The sequence below is a fragment of the Magnolia sinica genome, chromosome 15 (genome assembly GCF_029962835.1).
Source record: "Magnolia sinica isolate HGM2019 chromosome 15, MsV1, whole genome shotgun sequence".
In the NCBI taxonomy this organism is placed as follows: domain Eukaryota; kingdom Viridiplantae; phylum Streptophyta; class Magnoliopsida; order Magnoliales; family Magnoliaceae; genus Magnolia; species Magnolia sinica.
This window is the reverse complement of record NC_080587.1, coordinates 67,552,104-67,575,889: the sequence shown is the minus strand read 5'-3', so window position 1 is coordinate 67,575,889 and position 23,786 is coordinate 67,552,104. Positions and strand designations below refer to the sequence as shown.

Below are 23,786 nucleotides of genomic sequence, written 5' to 3'. Positions count from 1 at the left end.
GGGCTAGTCACTCTACCCAAGGGTAAGAAAGCTCTTCATAACAAGTGGGTTTACAGACTGAAGGAGGAGTACGATGGTTCGGAATGGTACAAGGGTAGATTGGTTGTGAAAGGGTTTCAACAGAAGGCAGGTATTGATTTCACTGAAATATTTTCGCATGTGGTGAAAATGTCTACGATTCGCATGGTCTTGAGTATAGTGCTACAGAGGACTTACATCTAGAGCAGCTAGATGTTAAGACAGCCTTTCTTTATGGGGACCTTGAAGAAGAGATATATATGCATCAGCCGACAGGATACGTGGCACCAGGAAAGGAGAATAGGTGTGCAGACCGAAGAAGAGTCTATATGGCTTGAAGCAGGTATCGAGGCAGTGGTACAAGAAGTTCGACTGTTTCATGTCGGGAAACAGTTACAGGAGATGTCATGCAGACCACTGTTGCTACTTGAAGAAGTTTAAAATGTCGTACATCATCCTTCTTTTGTACGTTGATGATATGCTTGTGGCCGGTTCAAGTATGAAGGAAATCTCAGATCTTAAAAGACAACTGTCTAGAGAATTTTTCATGAAAGATTTATGAGCTGCAAAACAAATCTTAGGCATGAGGATAAAGCGTGATAGGGAAAACAAGAAACTGATTTTTTCACAGGTAGAGTACATAGCCAATGTACTTGATCGATTCAATATGGGAGGTGCTAAGCCGGTTAGTATTCCATTAGCCAACCACTTCAAGCTATTTAAGGAGCAAGGGGCAAAGACGCAGGAGGAACAAGACTACATGGCTAAAGTCCCATACGCGTCAACTATTGGGAGTCTCATGTATGCTATGGTGAGCACGAGGCCAGACATTGCTCAAGCAGTAAGAGTTGTTAGCAGGTTCATGAACAACCCCGGGAAGGAACATTGGGAAGCTATGAAGTGGATTCTTAGATACCTGTTAGGTACTAAGGATGTAGGGCTATACTATGGTGGATCGAAAATTAAGCTACAAGGCTACGTGGATTCAGATTTGGCAGGAGATATCGACAGAAGAAGAAGCACTACAGGTTATGTCTTTACTTTGGGTAGTACTGCAGTCAGTTGGGTCTCTCAGTTACAGAAGATAGTATCTATCAGTACGACAGAAGCAGAACATGTTGTGGCTATAGAAGCATGAAAGGAGATGGTGTGGATGCAAGGTTTTATGAAGGAGTTGGGTAAGAAGCAAACAGATTACAAGCTGTACAGTGACAGTTAGAGTGCAATACACTTGGCTAAGAATTCAACCTTTCATTAAAGGACCAAATATATTGCCATCAGATATCATTTCATACGTTCGTTACTGGACGATGGATCGATTGCTCTGGAGAAAATTCATACAAGTGAGAATCCTGCAGATATACTGACCAAGGCGGTCACACGGGAGAAGCTGAAGCTCTGTCAGCTTTGATTGGTCTTCAGGTTTGAAGACGGGGAGGTAGTGCACTCCGGATGAAGAAGACAAGTTTATGGTGATGTGTCTCCAAGTGGGAGATTGTTGAGAAGTAGAGCCACATCTGGGGCCGCGCACGACTGGTCGTGGCCCCTGCTCAACCGGTCGTGGAGCCCGCCCAACCGGTCGTGACCAGTCGTGGACTGGCACGACTCGAACTCCAGCGAGCATTAGTTTTTGGGTTCGAGGTGCTTGACCGGTCGTGAACCATGCACGACCGGTCATGGGGTTCGCTCAACCGGTCGTGCAGTTTGCTCGACCGGTCGTGGTTACGCAAATTCGTTTCCAAATCTGATGCGGACTGTAGATTTCTGTGTCACCTTTCGCAAGGGTGTGAAATGGAAGTTGCCAAAACTATAAATTGGAGTCCCTAGGGCTATTCTAGGGTTAAGGTAAATATTGAAAAATATTTCTAAAGTGTGGGTAAGAGATTTTCTATGTTATTCAAAGGGAGAGGTTAGTATATTACCTTGTAATCTTCGTTCTTCATAGTGGAAGTTTGCATCTGTGATTTTCTACCCTAGTTTAGGGTTTTTTCACGTATATTTTGTTTTGTGGTTTGTTTGGATTGCTTTGATATATTTCTAGTTTATATTTCTTCTTGTTTATCGTTTGTGGGTGAGGCCTGAGGTTGGATCTAGGCTCACTGCGTTGTTGGTGTGCTGCGCAACAGCATGTGTTATATTGACACTATCCATCCATGTTGCGTGATTATTTTATGGAATGAGATAAAAATTAGGTAGATCTAGAGCGGTAATAGATCACACCATAGCTACTAGTGGGATTGAACGCCTACCATTAAAAACTTCTCGGGATTTATAGAAGTGTTGGATCAAGCTGATATTTATGTTTTCCCTTCATCCATGTTTGTTTGACCTTATGAACAAGTTGAATGACAAATAAACATCTTACTAGGCCTTAGGAAGGTTTTAATAGTGGGTATCATTGTACCTAATGTTTTTTTGTGGTGTGGTTCACTTGAGCTTTAAATCCTCCTCATTTTTTGGAACATGCCCTAAAATGATATTAAAAATGGATGGACAGTGTGGATATAACACAGATTGATGAAATTACATTAAAATATATCTAATCAGGGAAATTACTTTACATGTCAGAGCTGGAATTATAAGAGGTATATTGCATTCGACTATATCTATTTTACTTGCAACTATTGTAATAATAATAATCATTACTCATTTACCACACATTACAATACATTCGACCATATATATTTTACTTGCAACTATTTTAATAATAATCATTACTCATTTGCCACACATTACAGTACATTATTATTATAATCGGTAATCCAAACAGGCCCAAAGTATTTAATGACAAGAACAGTTGGCGTAAAGGCTAGCCGTGTGACTGTTATGATTCTAGTCATATGGCCATTATGGTGTTATAAAGTAAAAAAAGTGTTAGCTATATATTGGTCTGTTATAGGCCCATATCGATTTGTCACAAATTTGTATTACTCATCAGAGGCCCATAACAGCAATTACAGGTCCATTACGGCCCTGTATTGTGTAACAGGTCCTGGTGTTTTCATTTTCAGCAACTGTTACATCATCGTTTTTGAATACCTTGAATTTTTGTCTGGATAACTAGTTGAGAAATATAGACCTTTTTTCTTGAATCTTTATATGCCATGGTTTGAAAATTTGTCCGATTCAACTCGGATTTCCGTATCACCTGAGTCGTCTTGGTTTTGGTCGACACAAGATGAGTTGCTACATTGATAAGGGTTAGTATAAACCAGGTCCAAATAGTAGACCTGAACCCAACCCAATTTTGAAATGGTTCGAAAAATTCAGACCCAAACCTATAAAAATCACCACATGTCTAGGTACCCATTGACAGCCCTAATGGGACATCTGACTTGTGTATTAGTTGGGCCCCACTTTGTAGGTGACCTGGACCAAGAATTAGTCTGGCCCACACATTAGGTGGGCCACACTTGTATGTTGAATGTGGATCATTGGTAATTCTTTTAAACCATCCATTATTACCGTACATGTGTGGCCCATCAACAGGCCTGTAGTTGTTCGAATCATTTGTTAGCTACCCATGAAATTCAAACACTAAGATCCATGCTATGATTGTCCATCAGTTTTTCCACATAATCATAGAAATCCGTCGTATTTGGGTAAAATCTGTCGTATTCCGTTTGTAACTTAACCTTCTCTCTTTGAAATTTTGTAGGGGTTGCGCAAGGCGATGAAAGGTATGGGAACCAATGATACGATGCTTATAAGGATAGTGGTATCAAGGACCGAAATCGATATGCAGTATATAAAGACCGAATATCATAAGAAATTCGGAAAGTCGTTGGGAGATGCGATACATTCGGAGACATCGGGCCAGTACCGGGCCTTTCTCCTTGCCCTTGTGGGTCACAATCAGTAAGCAGATAGTCTAGTATTTTAAACAGCGTTAGTGTGTTGCGTAGCGTTCAACTTATTTTCTATCGTGCGTACCATAAGTAGTGTAAGTTACACGATATTTTCATTTTTAAATTTAAAAATATAAAAAAATATGATTAATGATAAGAAAATTAATAAAAAATAAAAAAGTACCTAAAAGATTATTTATTTTTTCATGTTACAAGGCCTTTCTCCTTGCCCTTGTGGGTTATAACCAATAGGCAGATAGTTCGAAATTTTAAATAATGGTAGTATGTTGCATAGCATTCGATCCTCAATAGTGTATCATAAGTAACTTGAGCTATATTATATATTTTTTATTTTTTAATTTAAAAATACAAAAACTATGATAAATAGTAAGAAAACATTAAAATGCCTAAAAGATAATTTATTTTTTCAGGTATAAGCATGTTGACATAGGTTATTAATTATCATTTATCAAGAATCAATCTACATACATAATTAAACTAAATCAAATCATTATCGCATCAATAACTTTTTAAGAAAACAACTTTAATTAATAATTGAAACTATTAGCCATAAATATGAAAAGAAATTAAAATTCCAAAGGTTGAAACTTTTAAGTATAAAATATAAAATACAATTATCATTTATAAAAAAATCATAGCATACAATCCATACCCTATGCGTACGTTACATATGCTACGACTCCAGGAGTGTAAAAGTTAAAGGGATATATGCTATTTGCTAATGCTACATGGTGTTGTAACTATCCTACTGCTACGCTACGGACGCTATTTAAAATATTAATAGATATTGCTACGGATGCTATTCAAAACATTGACAGATATGAAGGTATGAATTTCACCAATCTTGTAATCTTGGATGTATAGTTTGTTGTGGTCTCTTCTTATCTGAATGTTTTCCATAGGTGGACAAGAATTAAAAAGAGAAAAAAAAGTTCATGATATTGCTAGCTAGTACATGTATTTTGTATTTTCTCAATCTTTCTGTTGTGACTTGCCGTGCATACTCTCTTTTTAGGGGCGCTTGCTTTACACGCTACTACATGTATGAAACTATGTAAATTGAATTGTAGACACAACATTTAGGATGAACATGCCACAAGCATACAGATTTCGTCCCAAAACTGGTCTGTTACACCCCACCTGTAGAGAACAATGGGGGAGGATATTGAGCTTAGGAAAAATCAGAAGTTGTGGGGCCCACCGTTGTATGTGTATGTCATCCAACCTATTCTTTTGGTGTGATTAAACCAAGATGAAGGGACTCCCCAAAATATATCAAACCTATCCAAAACATAGGTGGGACACACCACTTGAAATTGGAGGTTTGGGCATGTTTTTTTACATTGTTTCCTTTGGTGATAGTTTTTTATGAGCCTGATTTTGAGTGGTTCCATCTTGGTGGGACACACCTGATGCACGGTTTGTACGCTATGCGAATATCAAGCTGACCCACTAACAGCTCAACGGTGCCCATACGGATACTATTCTTGTACTAATACTAAATGGTATAACTCATTGGAAGGGATAGATAAGTAATCCAAGCCGTTCATCTATCCTATCCTTTCGTGGATGGGCCACTCATGTACTTATACGGTTGATGAGTCGGTTCCGATACAATGATCGATACTGTACTGCTGAAATAAACGTGGCAGATCCAAACCGTCCAAATAGTGGGGCCAACTGATCATGTGGCACTTCCAGAAAAATCTGCTCACTGGGTTTTACTTCTCTGATTGACTCATCTGGTCCTGCAGACTCGAGTTGGTGAGTTGTGTTGTTGAACCGTATCAGGTCTGACTGAGTCTGGGTCAACTCGGACGAGTCACATGACTCGTCCTAACCAGGTCATCCTTTCATTGCAATGGTGTGGACCTTGATTTGGATGGTCTTGATTGAGTTGTGTATGTATTCAGTTTTTTTTTTTTTTTCCTGTTGTATGGATGGACTCCTTGAATAGGTTTGGGCAGGAGGCCCCATTAGCTAATGGTGTAGATCATGAACCACATGGGCCGCTTATACAAAGGGTTGCAACGAGGTGGACCTAATTAGACTCAAGCCCATGGTGTAGTCTTAACTATGTTTTGTTGCGATTTTGGGCCTGTTTGGTAAACATGATTGCAAATGTAACTTATTTGCTTAAAGCTACTTATTCTGGTAATTTTTTTAAAAAGTTTTTTAATTTTTCACTTTTTTCCCTCAAGGTCCATTTCAAAGGAGTTCCCACATGATGGATGGTCCACATCAAAGATGGGCCCCACATGATGGATCACCCATATTAATGTGGGTCCATATAATGAATGGTCCACATCAAAGGTGGCCCCCACATGATCGATCATCCATATTAATGTGGGCCCATATGATGGATGGTCTACATCAAAGGTGCCCCCACATGATGGATCACCCATATTAATGTGGGCTCATATAATGGATGGTCCACATCAAAGGTTGGCTCCTAATGATAAATAGCTAACATTCAAAATAGGCAGGTATGATGGATGACTTGCTTCGAAGGTGGGGCCCACATGATGGCCGGTTCACATCAACGGTGAGCTCCACATGATGGGCAATGGACATTGAAGCTGAGCCCCACGTTATGATGGCCCACATTGAGGTGGCTCCGCATGATGGATGGTCTACATCAAAGGTCAGCCCCCTAATGATGAATGACCCACATCCAAGGGTGACACACATTGAAGCTGGGGCCCACATGATGGACAGTCCACATCAAAGGTGGCTCCACATGATGGGCAATTAATAATTGTGGGCCCCCAAATGATATACAGTAGTCCACATCAAAACCAGACAACAGAGGAATGACTGTTGGATTCAAGTGTCTCATTTTCTGAGAATTCTATAAGAGCTTTTCATGTCCACATTTTGGATTCTCTCTCTCTGATTTAGCAAACTTCGACGCAATCTTGTATGTAAATATGGGAGGAATTGTAGGGCCTATGGTATAGTGGCCCAAACCGTTCATCTGAGGGCCCCCACATTGAGGATGTCCCAGAAATCTCTGACATCCGATGATACCGACCTTAGATAATTGGCCACAAATAGAAGTGTTGGAATCATCCAGTTTGAAATATATCCGAGTTGTCCTATCTGCAGATGCTGCAGTGAGATCAATCAGCAGTGGTTTGAATGAGATCAATCAGCAGTGGCTTTCAAAAGATGTGGGCCATCATGGCCTACTGGTGAGATCCAGGCCAATCATGTGCTGGGGCTTATCATGGGCATGTCCATTATCAACTCATCAAGTCCGGAACACTTGTACGAGGGAATTGGACAGAAGGAAAATCACCAATGGCTAATATTTAACATAAGCATCTGGCCAACCACCCTAGATTTCTCAGATCAGAGGATACTCCTCACATGTGGTGATCAGCCTCTGATTCGTTCATACCTGCTTCAACTACGGTGATGAGTGATACTTCTCACATGTGGCGTTCTGATGTAGAGCTGGCCGCAAATTTATTTTTGACATAGATAGACCGAAAGAAGCACTACCAGAAGCCGACCTAGTCTGTCAGATCCGGGCCCAATCTTACATAGGGCATGGTGTTATTGGGCCTAGGCGTATCTGAATCGGAAAAAAAAAAAAAAAAAAATCTAAATAGGGAGAAATTGTCTTTACTCTTGCCTCGGTGGTAGACTCACAAGAGTTATTTCAACACCAGGTCAAGAGCTCGAGTACTCATAGGTGGTGAAATCCCACTACAGCGTGTGTAGGGTGTGTACGTGTGTGCACTTGCGCCTGTGTGTGGGGTGTGTGTGCATGTGAAAAAAAAAACTTTTGATACAAGAATTGTAATGGGAATCGCGAACTATGAATTTTGACTCAAACAAGCTATGAAGCCATACTTATTTTTAATTTAAAATCACAATTTAAAAAAAAGCTTACTAATTTAGTAAGTTCTATGATGAATGTATCTCATTCATCTTAAAGTTTTAATATATGCAGTCTTTGTAGGATTTGCTTCTAATCATGCTATAAATCATTTGATATCATTAAACTAAGACTTTCTAATTTTAGTAAATTCTATTATTTCGGAAAAATTTTAGTTTACTTGAATTAGGACTCCTAATTAGGGTCTTTTTTTTTTTTTTTTTAAAAGTAATGTAATCATAAGCTTGGGCATTATTATTTATTAATAAAAATTTGAAATTTTGTATTTTTTTTTTCTCGTCGATTCAAAGTTTTGCACAGTGTGCCATCTGAACCATCCAAGTGTGGGACAGACTGTGGATGAAACACGCCTCTAAGATCACAATGATCAAGCAATCTCGACCATTTGATTTGGATGAAACAGAAGTTAGATTGTGTATCATCAATTTCGATAGAGACTCACAGGGTGTATAGGTGGTGACGGATATAGTACGTTGGAATCAATTATTAACCCGTGATGTTAAGGTAGGGTGCAACTTGGGTCAGGCTCAAACTGATCAACCCAATTGGCCTTTTGATGAACCTGACTCGGCCTGACTAACCCAGCCCAGCAAGTTGGGGTTGGGCTTTGGGTTACTCAACGTGACCTGACCAGCCCAAATTGCACCCCTTACGAAGGGCAGCTACATGTACGGTCATGAGTCTCATGGACAGCAAATTAAGGTGGTCATGCCGATTATAATTCTAACCTCTAATTATTGATGTATATATATCTTAATAATTGAGATGGAAAATATGGCAGAGATTTCCACGAGTAATATATTTGGGGCGAATCACATGCTTATTGCTGGCTTAGGAGTAGAGGTGGGCATCGAGTAGAGTTGGACCGAGTTGAGGCTGATCCGACTCGATCCGGTTATGAAATAGGCCGGACTTGAACTCGACCCGACTCGGTACCGAGTCCAGTAAGCTTGACCCGATCCAAGTCCGGGTCTGGCTTGGACTAATCCGGACTAAGTCCGACCACGTCACAAGTACCGAGTCAGGTTGAGTGCAACGTGTATCCACGGGCTGAAATCACAACTCAAAACCTAGGTACACTTGTGACTGGGTCTGATACATAAAATTTAAGTTTACACACACACACATGAGTTGAGTTTCGGATCGAGTCAAGTCAGTTCTGAGTTGGATTTCCGGTCGAGTTGAGCTACTAGGTAACTCGAACTCGACTCAATTTGAGTTCGGATTGGATGAAGTCAACTCGATTCGGATTGAGTCACCCACTCAGTTAAGATCGAGTCAGATCTAAACGAGTCGGACGAGTTGAGTTTGCCGAGTCGAGTCATCGTGTGCCCAGCTCTACTTAGGAGTGACGGAAAAGCAACCGAGAGAATAACATGGTGCATTTAGAAGAAAAATGGCTTTTTTTCTTAAGAAACTTGAGATTTGTTGTGAGACACAAAATAACATCTTATTTTAAAAACTTACTTTTTTGAAACTTAAAAGTGTTATTTATTTTTTCTGGGATGAAAATGCCCATTGACCTTCCTTTCCATATTTTCTTTGCTTATCACTATTCTCCAGCTGCCTCTTCTTTTACCACTACACTCTATCGATCTTTTGTACCTTTTGAGTACTTTCCAAAAATCTTTAATGCTTTTTGACTATTTTCTCCACCAGAAAAACTTACTTTAGAAAATGGATTATAAGCTTGTTGAGAAAAAGATATGAAAAATATTATAAAAATTTTATTTTTAAAAGATTGATTTTTCTTTTTTCTTTAAAAGATGATACTTAGATAGATTTTTTGCCAATAAATAAATAGAAAGAAAGAAAAAGATTAAAATCTTCACTTTTATGAATGAAAGCGAATGCAAGATGAACTTTGGGCTTACTTTTAAAAGGTCCCACAGCATCCAAATGAGATGATTCTAGTCATATTTGAAAAGTCTTCGAAATATATTTCCAACAAGTCCAAGATTGCCCCGATCCAACCTATAATGAGGGAGTAATGAGCGTTTTCATTAGATTACGCACGTCTAGAACAATAACAATTTCTCATTCGTTATGACAACAATTGCTCATGTAACAACAACGGTTGCTCCTTTGTTACAATAGCGATAACTCATATGTAACAACAATGATCACTCCTATATAATAACAGTGATTGCTCCGGGGTGCTCTTGTGGAGCAACAATGATCGCTCCTTTGTTACAATTAATATTGATTGCTCCTTTGTAATGAAAATGATCACTCCTCTGTTATACAGTGACCAATGTTGTAATAAAACATGGATCATTGTTGTTACAAAAAATAGTCATAACTCCCTTGTTATTGGTCGAATCAGGGCGATTTTGGACTTGATGGAAAGATAATTCTAAAATGTTTTAAATAGGTCTATAATAATCTCATTTAGACATCGTTTGTTTGTTTTGTTTTGTTTTGTTTTGTTTTTATTTTTATTTTTTTACTATTTTTAAGTTGATACAAAATTTAGCTTTTGCTAAAAAACTCATCTAAGCCCAATTTTTTGAAGAAAGAAGAAGAATCCATATTTTAAAAGTATACCTTTTTTTTTTCCTTTAAATATATCGTCTTCTTTTATTAGTTTTTTTACCCAATTAAATCTATCTAAGCGATTTTTTACATAAAGAAGAAGAACCCATGTTTTAAAAGTGAAGTTTTTGCTATCTCTTTTCTTTCCTTCTATTCATTTATTGACAAAATATCCATTTACGTAAAACCTTTTAAAGAAAGAAGAAGAACCTACATTCTAAAAGTGAAAATTTTGTATTATTTTTCATCTCATTTCCTCTCATTTTCATCCGAAACTGTTGTGCAGCACGCTAACAATGCTAGTGAACCGAGATCCAATCTTCGGTCTCACCCACAAACGATAAACAAGAAGAAAATAATATAGAAATAGAATTAAAGCATTCTAAACAAACCACAAGACAAAATATACGTAGAAAAACCCCAACAAGGGGAAGTGCAAACTTTCACTATGAAGAAAAATGAGATTACAAGCAATATACTCACCTTAGACGTATAGAAAACCCTTAGCCTTGCTTTAGAAAACCATTTTCCATGCCCTAGACTAACCCTATGACCCCTATTTATAGTTTAGGCAACTTCCTTTTTGCACCCTTGCGAAACCGCCTCAAAATTCCGCAGTCTGTGTAAAATCCGCCAAACGAATTTGCGTAACCTCGACTAGTTGAGCAGGCTACTCGACCAATTGAGCACCTCAGACCAAAAAAACTGTAACTTGCTGGACTTTGAGTCGAGCGAACCCTCGACTGGTCAAGTAGGCCACTCGACCGGTCGAGTAACCCACTCGATTGGTCGAGCGGCCCTATCCAGATGTGGCTCCACATCTCAGCAATCTCTCACTTGGAGACACATCACCATAACCTTCATCTTTTACATCTGGAGTACACTACTTTCCCGTCTTTAAGCCTAAAGACCAATCAAAGTTGAACAGAGCTTCAACTTCTCCCGTGTGACCGCTTTGGTCAGCATATCCGTAGGATTCTCACTTGTAAGAATCATCTCTAGAGCAATCGATCCATCTTCCAGTAACAAACGTATGAACCGATATTTGATGTCAATATGCTTGGTCCTTGAATGGAAGACCGAATTCTTAGCCAAGTGTATTGCACTCTGACTATCATTGTACAGCTTGTACAGCTTGTAATCTGCTTGCTTCTTACCCAACTCTTCCATAAAACTTTGCATCCATACCATCTTCTTGCATGCTTTTTTATCTGCAACATATTTTGCTTCCGTTGTATTGATAGATACTATCTTTTGTAACTAAGAGACCCAACTGACTGCAGTACTACCTAGAGTGAAGACATATCCTGTAGTGCTTTTTCTGCTGTCGATATATCCTGCAAAATCTGAATCTATGTAACTTTGTAGCTTGATTTTCGATCCTCTATAACACAACCCTACATCCTTAGTGCCTACCAGGTATCTAAGGATCCACTTCACAGTTTCCCAATATTCCTTCCCAGGGTTGTTCATGAACCTACTAATAACTCTCACTGTTTGAGCAATATCTGGTATCGTGCTCACCATAATATATATGAAACTCCTAATAGCTGACGCGTATGAGACTTTAGTCATGTAGTCTCATTCCTCCTACGTCTTCGCACATTACTCCTTAGAAAGGTTGAAGTGATTGGCTAATGGAGTGCTAACCGGCTTAGCACCTCTCATATTGAATCTATCAAGTACCTTGGCTATGTACTCTGCATGTGACAAAACTAGTTTCTTGTTTTCCCTGTCACGCTTTATCCTCATGCCTAGGATTTGTTTTGCAGCTTCTAAATCCTTCATGGCAAATTCTCTAGACAGTTATCTTTTGAGATCTGAGATGTCCTTCATACTTGATTCGGCCACAAGCATATCATCAACGTATAGAAGAAAGATGATGTATGACGTATCAAACTTCTTCAAATAGCAACAGTGGTCTGTATGACATCTCTTATAACCGTTTCCCGACATGAAATTGTCTAAGTTCTTGTACCACTGCCTCGGGGCTAACTTCAGGCCATATAAGCTCTTCTTCAGTCTGCACACTTTGTTGTCCTTTCCTGGTGCCACGTATCCTGTCGGCCGATGCATATATATCTCTTCTTCAAGATCCCCATGAAGAAAGGCTCTCTTAACATTTAGCTGCTCTAGATGTAAGTCCTCTGTACCCACTATACTCAAGACCATACGAATCGTGGATATTTTCACCACATGTGAAAATATTTTAGTGAAGTCGATACCTGCCTTTTGTTGGAACCTTTTCACAACCAATCCGGCCTTGTATCGTTTCGAACTATCGTGCTCCTCCTTTAGTCTGTAAACCCACTTGTTATGAAGAACTTTCTTACCCTTAGGTAAAGTGACTAGCTCCCATGTATGATTAAACTCAAGAGAGTCCATCTCATCATCCATGGCCTGATCTCACTTAACTCGTATATCTGACTGTCATGCCTCTTCAAAACACTCTGGTTTACCATTATCTGTTAGCAGTAGATAATGTAAGGAGGGTGAGTATGGGACTGGGTCTCCTCTCCCGAGTAGACTTCCTCACAACCGGTGTCTGCGGCTCTGCCTTATAATGTTCCTGTGCATGATCGTCCTGTGGCATTATAACACCCGTGTCCGGTAACTCTTCCAACTCTACGAATTCTTTCTCTTTGGCCTTATTTTGGTGCACACTGTCCTTATACATTACTTTTTCATTGAAGACTACGACCTTGCTTCTGATGATCTTTCTGTTTTCTGTATCCCAAAAATGGTAGCCAAAATCATGCTGCCCATAGCCTATAAACGTACACCTCTTGGACTTCGCATCTAGCTTGTTTCTATGCTCTGCATCAATGTGAGCGTATGAAGTGCAACAAAAAACTTTGAGATGTGCAAGAGTCACTTCTTTCCTAATCCACATTTCTTCTGGTAGCCCACCATTTAATGGTGCTAAGAGACTTCTATTGATGAGATATGCGGTAGTATTCACAGCATCTGCCTAAAACGTCTTAGACAACCCTGCATGTAACGTCATGCTCCTGGCGAGCTCAAGGATGGTCCTATTAATACACTCGGCCACACCATTCTAATGTGGTGTCCTTGGAATCATTTTGTGATGTTTGATTCCATTTACTGCACAACACTCCTCAAACCTCTTATCACAATACTCTCCCCCATTATTTGATCTGAGACATTTTACTGTTTTTCCTATCTCGTTTTCTACCATTACTTTTTACTTCTTAAATACATTAAATACACCAGATTTGTGCTTTAAGAAATAAACCTACAGTTTTCTACTAGCATCATCAATAAAGGAAACAAAATAATGTGAACCACCAAGAGATGATACCTGTGCCAGTCCCCACACATCAGTATGTACAAGCTCCAACAGATGCGTCTTTGGAGCGCGTCCTGTTTTCTTGAAACTTACCCTCTTCTGCTTGCCATACGCACAACCCTCGCAGAATTTCAAGTCAATAGACTTTAGCCCTGGTAGCTTCCCTTTTGACAATAGCACTTTCATCCCCTTCTCACTCATATGTCCTAACCTCTGATGCCATAACTGCCCATTTACTCTAGTTGATGCGACTGCGAGTGAACTATACGATCCTGAAGTTACGTACAAAGTACCTTCCTTCTTGCCTCGAATATCACCAAGGCACCTTTTGTGATTTTTCAGGAATCATTGGTGAATTTCGTCACATATCCGGTATCGGCCAACTGTCTCACTGAAATCAAGTTCCGTTTCAAACTTGATACATGTCTGACATCCTTCAATTTTAAAGTCGTTCCGTCTTTCTGACTTATATGAACATTTTCCTTTCCAACAATACTGCACAGCTCATTATCACCCAGGTAGACTCTCCAGAAGTCACCTGACACATAATCACGCAGAACTTTCTTACACGAAGTGACATGAAATGAAGCACCCGAGTCTATGACCCAAGACTCATTCATCGCATCAAGAGACAAGCTCAGCGCTTCTGTGTTACTCTCCTCAGATAGATTCACTAAATCCTTCCTGCCTTGAGAGCTTCATTCTTGTTTCTTAAGCGCCCTGCAATCATGTTTCATGTATCCCTTCTTCCCGCAATGCCAACGCCTGTCTTCGTCCTTTGGTCCCCTAAACTTCTTCCTTGACTTAGAATGTCCGTGTTTATTGCCTCCTTTGTTCAGCGATCTTTTTATTCCTTCAACATTTAAAGCATTCCTTGAATATCCTGAAACTCCCGATGTTTTTCTTCTAGATTCTTCGCTAAGAATTAGACTGACCACTTCATCAAATTTTAATTTTGTCGACCATGAAGAATTGCTCACGGCAATCACCAAACCATCCCAACTGTCTAACAAACTGGACAAGATCAATAACGCCTTAACCTCATCTTAAAAAACAATGCCAACGGATTCCAACTGGCTCGTAACTGTATTGAATTCATTTAAATGTTCAGCCACGCTCCCACCATCTGACATCTTCATGTTGAATTGCCATTTCATAAGATGAACCTTGTTGGACGCTGAGGGTTTTTCATACATCATAGCTAGGGCTTCCATTAATTCTTTTGTGGTTTTCACCTTGGATATATTGAAGGCGACACTCTTAGATAAAGAGAGTCGGATCGTTCCTAAAACCTTCCGATTCAATAAAAACTATTCATCATCTATCATCTTCTTTAGTTTCTTATCTTTTCTTCCTAGAAGAATATAGAGTTCCTTTTGATTCAGATAATCCTCCATCTGCATCTTCTAGAAGGCAAAGTTTGAACCATCAAACTTCTCAATTCTAGTATTCCCTTCTTCCATCATCGTTTCCACTTGAACTAAACCAATAGCTCTGATACCAGTTGTTGTGCAGCACACCAACAAAGCTAGTGAACCAAGATCTAATCTCCGGTCTCACCCACAAATGATAAATAAGAAGAAAATAATCTGAAAATAGAATTAAAGCATTCCAAACAAACCACAAGACAGAATATACGTGGAAAAGCCCCAACAAGGGTAAAAACCACGAGCGCAAACTTCCATTATGAAGAAAAAACGAGATTACAAGCAATGTACTAACCGTAGAAGCCTTGCTTTAGAAAACCTTTTCCATACCCTAGATTAACCCTACAACCCCTATTTATAGTTTATACAACTTCCCTTTTGCACCCTTGCGAAACCGCCTCAAAATTTTGTAGTCCGTGTGAAATCCGCAAAACAAATTTGCGTAACCTTGACTGGTCAAGAAGGCTACTCGACCGGTCGAGCGGACCCTCGACTGGTCGAGCATGGGCCTCTACCGGTCGAGCACCTCGGACCCAAAAAACTGCAGCTCGTTGGACTTTGAGTCGAGCGAACCCTCGACGGGTCGAGTAGGCCACTCGACCGGTCGAGCAGCCCACTCGACTGGTTGAGCGGCCCTGTCCAGATGTGGCTTCACATCTCAACACAAACAAGCCTATTTCAATATAACAGGTAAAAAGAAAAAATAAGTTTATGCCATAGACTATAGTCGAAAAATGAGAAAGATCATTGAAGAGTAGTCGGAAAGCACAAAAGATCACCGAAAAGTAAGAAAGATTACCAAAGTGTACTGATAAAAGAAGAGTTAGCCGCAGAGTAGTAATTTTTATTTTTATTTTATAAGAAGATACAAGGAAGAAAGGCAATGGGCATTTTTATCCAATAACATTTCAAAAAGGTGTTAGAAGTCTAAAAAGCAAGTATTCAGGGAGGGATTTTATTTTGGGGCCCAATATACGTTGGGCCTGCTTTAACAAAAAATCTAAGAAAAATGCCAGTAGGAGCTTTTACAATATAGAGAAAGGGAAAAAGGAGTGGACATTTTTTTTTTTTTGGAGGTACACGAATTGCCTTGTTTTAGAAATATCTTCCAATCCCTCCCACCGCTCGTTAAAAAAATATATTTTGGATCTTTCGTTTGTGACAAACAGTGAAATCCTGTTTACTTGCATTGTAATTGGGCCACATCATTACTGGCTACTGCATTAAATGTGGGCAGTGATGATTTAACTCAAACACAATCGAGGCAAACATGATTTTCCTGTTTGTCACAAACGGAGGATTTGGACTCAAAAAAGTATTGTGTGCATCTCGAAAGTTGAAAGCGAGCCCACCTCCTTGGTTGGGCCATGTCATTCTTGCATCCTTTGTTATCAGGACGTGGATCGGGTACTACCCCAGCCAGTTCTTAGCTAGGAACAGACATGAGATTTGAGGAGCTACTGTGATGTATGGATTTTATCCACTCTCCATCCATTTTTACATATCATTTTAGGGTACAAGCCCAAAAATGAGGCTAATCCATGGCTTACACTACAAGAAAGTAGGCCTTTAGCCTCAATTTTTTAGCCTCGGTTGAAAAAATGGAGGCTAAATGTGTTTTTTAGCCTCAATTGGTAAGGAACTAAGGCTAAAAGTTCATTTTTTGCCTCAGTTGCTTTGGAACTGAGGCTAAAAGTCTACTTTTTAGCCTCAGTTGCATAGTAATCGAGGCAAAAAGTCTACTTTTTAGCCTCAAATGCATAGGAACCGAGGCGAAAGGTCTACTTTTTAGCCTCAGTTGCATAGGAACCGAGGCGAAAGGTCTACTTTTTAGCCTCAGTTGCATAGGAACCGAGGCGAAAGGTCTACTTTTTAGCCTCAGTTGCATAGGAACCGAGGCGAAAGGTCTACTTTTTAGCCTCAGTTGCATAGGAACCGAGGCGAAAAGTATAATTTGTAGCCTCAGTTGCATAGGAACCGAGGTGAAAAATCTGCTTTTTAGCCTCAGTTGTATAAGAACCGAGGCGAAAAGTCTACTTTTTAGCCACAGTTGCATGGGAACCGAGGTGAAAGGTCTACTTTTTCGCCTCAATTGCATAGGAACCGAGGCGAAAGGTCTACTTTTTAACCTCAGTTGCATAGGAACCGAGGCGAAAGGTCTAATTTTTAGCCTCAGTTGCATAGGAACCAAGGCCAAAAGTCTACATTTTAACCTCAGTTGCATAGGAACCGAGGCGAAAAATCTACTTTTTAGCCTCAGTTGCATAGGAACCGAGGTGAAAAGTCTACCTTTTAGCCTCAGTTGCATAGGAACCGAGGCGAAAAGTCTACATTTTAGCCTCATTTGCATAGGAACCGAGGCGAAAAGTCTACTTTTTAGCCTCAGTTACATGGGAACCGAGGCCAAAAGTCTACTTTATATCCTAGAACCAATGCCAAAAGTCTACATTTAAGAATATTAAAAAAAATTGAGAATATTGAAAGAATTAATAATTTTTAAAATTTTTGACAATTGTGAAAAAATTGAGAATTTTGGAAAAAAATGGAGACAATTGGGAAAAAATTGAGAATTTTGAAAAAAAAAATATTGAGAGTTTTGAAAAAGATTTGAATTTTGAATTTTTTAAGAATTAAGAATTTTTTAAAATTTTGAGAACTTTTAAAAAATTAAGAAATTTTTTTTAAAAAAATTAAGAATAAAAAAATGATAATTATGAAAAAGTATGATTTTTTTAAATTGAGAATTTAAAAAAAATTAAGAATTTAAAAAAAAAATAAGAATTTTGAATTTGAGAATCTTGAAAAAAAAAATTGAAAATCTCTTTAAAATTGAGAAATTTCAAATAATTGAAAATTCTGAAAAAAAAAAAAATGATAAAATTGGACTTTTTAGCCCCGGTTGCATAGGAACCGAGGCCAAATTTCTGCCTTTTAGCCTCGGTTGCCTAAGGAACTGAGGCTAAAATTCTATTTCTGAAATATAAATTCGACAGGCACGCATGGATGGACGGTGTAGATTTCCCACAATCATGGTGATGGGCCCCACCCAGCATCCTTACGTAGGAACCCAATCCGCGCCCCTTAAACAGTCCTCTCACACCATTCCTTTCCAACCGAAACCCAACCCTACCCTAGCTCCTCTCTCTCTCTCTCTCTCTCTCTCTCTCTCTCTCTTCTCCGAGATTTCCGTCTCCAAAGAAGGAGAAAAGCTCCTCCTCCATCTTCGGTTCTTGTCTTCATCGGATCTCTCTCCATCTCTCTCTCCGATCATTAGATCCTTGAAATACAGTGAGCTTTTTTCCAAATATTCTCCACTTAGGGTTTATTTTTTCAAATTTTTTTCTCAATTTTTGGTGCTTAATCTATTTTAATCTGAATCCAGCTTATATCTCTTGATTCTGAGAGATTTCGTTGGATTTTGATCCGGTTCTTGCGGATAGATCTGTTTTCCTTTCGGATCCCATTGTTTGGAGCTTTACTTTTTTATTTTTGTTTTTGAAATGACTGTGTTTTTTTTATATTTGATTCTAGGTCATGATTTGGATTCTTTGTTTTAGAGTCTGAAATGTGTGGAATTTTTTATCTGGTGGTGGCCTTTGTGTGTTTTTTTTTTAGTGTTTCTAGTGTTAGATCTGGAATTCGGTCTGTTTGAGATTGTGGTTGTCTGATTCTTTTGGTTGTATTTGCTAAAATTGCGTGGTTTCGATCGGATCTGGTAATGATTTCTCTGTTCCTGGCCCTTTTGTTTTGGAAATGGTGTGATTTGGTGAAGAAAGCAGTATTTGTGGCGTAGTATGTCCGGTTCTTGTAAAATTTTCTTAAAATTATCTAATAAAGGTTTAATTTTTGGCAATGAATGAGATCTCTAAACATTTCTTTCACTCCTGTGAAGAACTATGGATGGACAAACTAATACAGAACTTTACAGGGGATACAGAGTGTCCGGATACATGTTTTATTCTGTGAGGTAACAAAAGCCATTGAATTTTTCAGATGTGTTCATGTCTTGTATCCATGGTATTAAAAATGGCTGAGTTACAGCCATAATGGCCATTAGTAGCAGTAAGGGTTGTGACCGTTACGCAATGTGGTGCTGTAATCCCCAACTTGAAAAAAAAGAAAAAAAAGAAAAAGAAAGAACAGCCCATAATGGTCCTGTAATGGGCGTAACAGCTGTTATGGTCCTGTAACAGGCCAACACGAAGCCATAACGTGCCCCTTACATACCAATTCGAGCCCATAATGGGCCGATACATTTTTCCTTTAAGAGAATTTCAACTGTTACAGGGCTGTAACGAATATTACAACTTGTATCGTGATGGCTATAAGGTTGGCCATTACGGTCACTGTTACTGTTATTGAATTCCTTGATTGTATCAGACCCTAAGGACACTTGATAGTTAGGAAGCCCCTCCACTTTGTTAAATCAAACAAAACTTCAATAAAAGAAATAAGATGAGCCTAATGAGGAATGGTAACTCATTAGTACGGATTTCAGTTAGTACGGAAACTCGATTGTACCATACCTTTTCATCTCTCTTCGTTCTCCACCATTTCATATCTTAGTTCTTTATTCTCGTCATTCTCTACCATTTCATACCATAGTTGTTTATTCTCTTCATTCTCTGTTATTGATTATGTATCTAAAAACATTGTAATTAATTGTAGTCGATCCGGAATTTAGCTTCATCTGTTAGCTTTACTAGAATATGTTGTTAAGATATGCCTTTTTATATACTGTTGCCAAGAGACTGTTTGACTGGAAAATTTCAGCTGCAAACTGTCACTCTTTAAGAATCTGGAGCAAACTTACGGGAATTAGGCATTTTTTACTGATGGATTTTATAAGGGTGATTGGATATTATTAGTGCTTTACATACTCACCTGATTTTGCACAATGCTGCATATGGAGGTGCTTTTTGGCCAGGGTGCATGTGGTGCTAGCTAATCTCTAGCCATCCAAAAACTACATTGCGGTCCACTAGATGGACTGGGAAATTGCTAGGTTTGGCCGAGTATGGACTGAGGGGTCTCTCTTGCAGGTATGTTGTGGTTTCTTTAAAGCTTCTCTATGTTTTCACAATGCAAAATTCTGCTTATGATTGTATGAGATGGGAGCTTGTTCTATAGATTTATAATAGATGCTGTATTATCTTTCAAAAGAATGTGGTCCCGACCCAATTGAGGAAGTTATGCCCAAAGTGTAGTTAGCATAGTGTCCCAGTGGGAATCAGAAGTTTAACTGGCAATGGTATCATCTCTCCTTGATAGGGGCAATAGTAATGGATAGATGATTGAAAGGAGAAATAAAGTCAACCATATAGGGTACATTCAATTTATTTGGGTGCATTTTCAGTTAAACTGATACCTTTTTTTTAAAATTATTTTTCCTTTTCTTCAGATACTGAATCTGCTAAGGCATCTAGAAGACAGCTGAAAGAGACAATCTACTCAGTGCTGTTTGATATGAATGTTCTTGCTATTTGTGCCATCAATCCGGTAGGAGCAGTATCTGAAGAATTGTGCAGAGTGTATAAGCACTTTATTTGTCTGTGTGTCTGTAAGATCAGGTTGCTTGTTTTGAAAACCAGATACTTCCATTTTCTGTTTTTTTAAGACTGAGAATTTATTCCTCATTGTGGCAGGCATACACAAACAAGCTGTAGAACAAGTTTTCACGTTTGGAAGAAGAGAATGAAAGGCTCAAGATGTAGAAGGTCGGCATTTCATCTCTCCTTGGGAATTTTTTTTTTTTTTCTAAATGGGATTGCAGGACCATGCAGGGTTGGTTGTATCTAAGTTTTGGTCGGATATTGCCTGAGAATTAGATCGTGTTTGTTTTCCTTTCGGTTACATATTAAGGCATCTTATGTTAAAAAAGCTAGGATTCAGTGGCCTTATTGTTGTTTTTTGTTTGTTTTTCATTAGTTTCTCATAGCAAGTTGTGATTTTGGTTCGTTTCCTTTTGCTCTTGAAATGCTAGGAATTTACTTAGCATTTAGAAACTGCGGGCTGCTGCTTGTTTATTTTTCTTTGTTAGATAGACTTGGATAGACTTGGTAGAAGAGAAGTATCTTGTCCCAGCTTCTTAGGGTCTGCTTTAAGGATCTTTTTTTTCTTGGTTGCAAAAATTCCTATCTAGGACCCTATCTTGTGCCATCTTGTCCATTATCACCACCTCTATCATGGTCCTGTTAGAGTATCTTAGGTAAATTAATGGAATCTTGTGAATATGAATGAATTGAATGAATCATATTTATCATCTACATTATGACTGTTGAGTTTTTTTTTATTTCTTCAAGTTTTGGATGCTTCCTGGTACATGCCTGACGAGCAGCAAAATCCACTTCAAGAATATCAGGTGATGACTTTTGGTTGCTTTTTCTTTCTAAACTTTTTCATACTTGGGTGTGTTTTTCTTACTGGTTTTCTTTTATAAGGCCAATTTTTGTTTCCTCTGTTGCTTATGATTTGCAATACCTGCCAGCAAGCAATTGAGTAGGGGTTGTATTGTGGTGCTTGTAAGCCTTGTAGCACCATATAGTTTGATACAATGACAATTTATTAATGTGATTGAAGTTCCAATTGAAGGCAATTCATTAAGAAAAAAGGAAATGAAAAAAGAAGGAAAAGAGAAGAAAAGTTCCAACTGCAAGCTTGCCAAGTTTTTTTTTTTTTTTTTGATAATGTCGGTATAATGATATTTGATTAGCAAGTATATTTTACAATATTTACTGGACATGTCTATAGTAACCACCATATATTATCCTGCTGCATATTGAAGCATGTGTTACAGATAGCTAGCTATGTTTACACATAGCTATGTTTACACATAAAAAACTGAGCCGTCTACTTTTGTATTTGAGCATGCGGTGTACGTGTTAGCAATCAATCAAATTCCATCTGCAAGCAGTTTTTTTATTTTTTTATTTACTGTGACACTTTCCCAACTATAGAGGTGACTTGTGAAGCTGATTGTCCTTTTATTTTCTTGTTTATCATGGGCCTTGATTGTTTATAAAGGTTCAAGTCTTCAACAAATAGAGGGCCTGGTTCTGCAACACTCTACGGCTCCAAGCAGTATAATCTCAATGCTGTGCGACTTACCGAATCAGCTATGCTTCTCAGCCCATTGCAGGGAAACTTCCTAGGGAGGAATTTGGGCTCATTGCAAGAAAAGAAAAGGGCCTACATCACACATAGTGGACACGTGATCGTGGCCAGTGAGGTTGGTGTTGTAGACATCTGCCAGAAGATGTGGCTAGGAAAGGAAGACATGATCGGTCCATAAGGGGACCTTACTGAAACAGTTCACGTGGAAGGCTAGGAAAGGAAGACATTTATAGTTTAAATAGACCATTAATTGTTTTGTTGATATTGTGCTAATTGTTGTCTTGATGAATGTTAAATGGGTGAAATATGCACAGGCTCAATCATTTGTTGTCATTTGTTGATTATGATATTGTTAGCTTTGGTTGATAGAGAAATGAGGTCAAAAACCGAATTTAACCTCAGTTGATGCCAAAAGAGGCTAAATCCATCTTTAGTCTCGGTTTTGCCTCAATTACCTAAACCGAGATTACAGCTCTCATGGCTAAAGGCTTTAGCCTCGGTTGTTGAGAACCGAGGTTAAAAATAGTTTTAGCTTCGGTTAGAGGCAATTGAGGCTAAATTTGGATTTAGTCTCAGTTGGAAACAATGGAGGCTAAAATTTTGCTTTAGCCTCATTTCGAGAAAATTGAGGCTATAAAAGTCATTTTAGCCTCGGTTGCTAAAACTGAGGCTAAAGCCTTTAGCCACGGGGGTTTCAACCTCGGTTTGGATAACTGAGGCAAAACTGAGGCGAAAGGTTTTAGCCTCAATTTTTTACCTTTTTAGCCTCGGTTTTGAACTGAGGCTAAAGCCCCCTTTTCTTGTAGTGTTAAGACATTAACACTAACCAGCTATGAAAATGACACCCACCATTGAAAACCTCCTACGGTCCATTGTGATGGTTGGTCACATAGACATGGATGAAGGGGAAACATAAATATCATCTGGATCCAAAGCTTTTGTGGTCCCTAAGGGCCCATTTGACCGGGCGGATTGGAAGGGATTGGAAGTTAAATCCCGGGATTGGTGGGGCGTGCCAAACAGACTGGGTGACCTGATCCTGAGATATAGCAATCGGATAGATTTTAAGACAAACAACACCATCATTACCTTTAAATCCCATCCAATCCACCCTACTCCGTTCAAATTTGCCAACGTGTTTAGTTCGAGGGATTGGAAGGGATGGGAAGGTTTAATCCCAGGATTGGCCAGGCATGCCAAACAGACTTGATATAGCAATCCCGGGATATAGCAATCCCATGGATCTCAAGAAAATCCACTGACTACACCATCATTAACTTGAAATCCATGCCATCCACCCTAATACCATTCAATCCTTTCCAATCCACCCGGCCAAATGGGCCCTAAAAGAATTTTAAAGGTGCTCATGGCCTGTTTGGGAGTATAAATTTGGAACCCTCTAGATTCAGAACCCCAAACCTCCTATATTTGAAATCCTTCAATTGTGTTTGCCACTCTGGATTCAAAATCCCCCTAGATGCTTAGTATATTTATTGGGGTTTGAATTTAATTATTAAATTAAATTAAATATTTTTAACTATTGTACGCATGTAATGTTTGACACAATGGTTGTAATAAGCCCGTTGAAATACATACTTTGCCCGAAG

At 38.9% G+C, this 23,786-nt stretch overlaps 1 protein-coding gene and 1 long non-coding RNA gene across 2 annotated transcripts in view; both read left to right on the top strand.

The window, feature by feature from the left end:
* Window positions 1–3,880, top strand: part of LOC131227954 (annexin D5-like) — a 30,334-nt gene extending 26,454 nt beyond the window's left edge. The window contains exon 6 of the mRNA XM_058223771.1: window positions 3,677–3,880. Within this exon, the coding sequence (XP_058079754.1) occupies window positions 3,677–3,880 (204 nt within the window). The remainder of the gene's footprint in view (window positions 1–3,676) is intronic.
* Window positions 3,881–21,365: 17,485 nt separating this feature from the next.
* LOC131227816 (uncharacterized) lies at window positions 21,366–22,502 on the top strand. Its single transcript, XR_009162509.1, has 2 exons — window positions 21,366–21,427; window positions 22,090–22,502. It is a non-coding gene; the product is annotated as an uncharacterized LOC131227816 (long non-coding RNA).
* The last annotated feature ends 1,284 nt before the right edge of the window (window positions 22,503–23,786 follow it).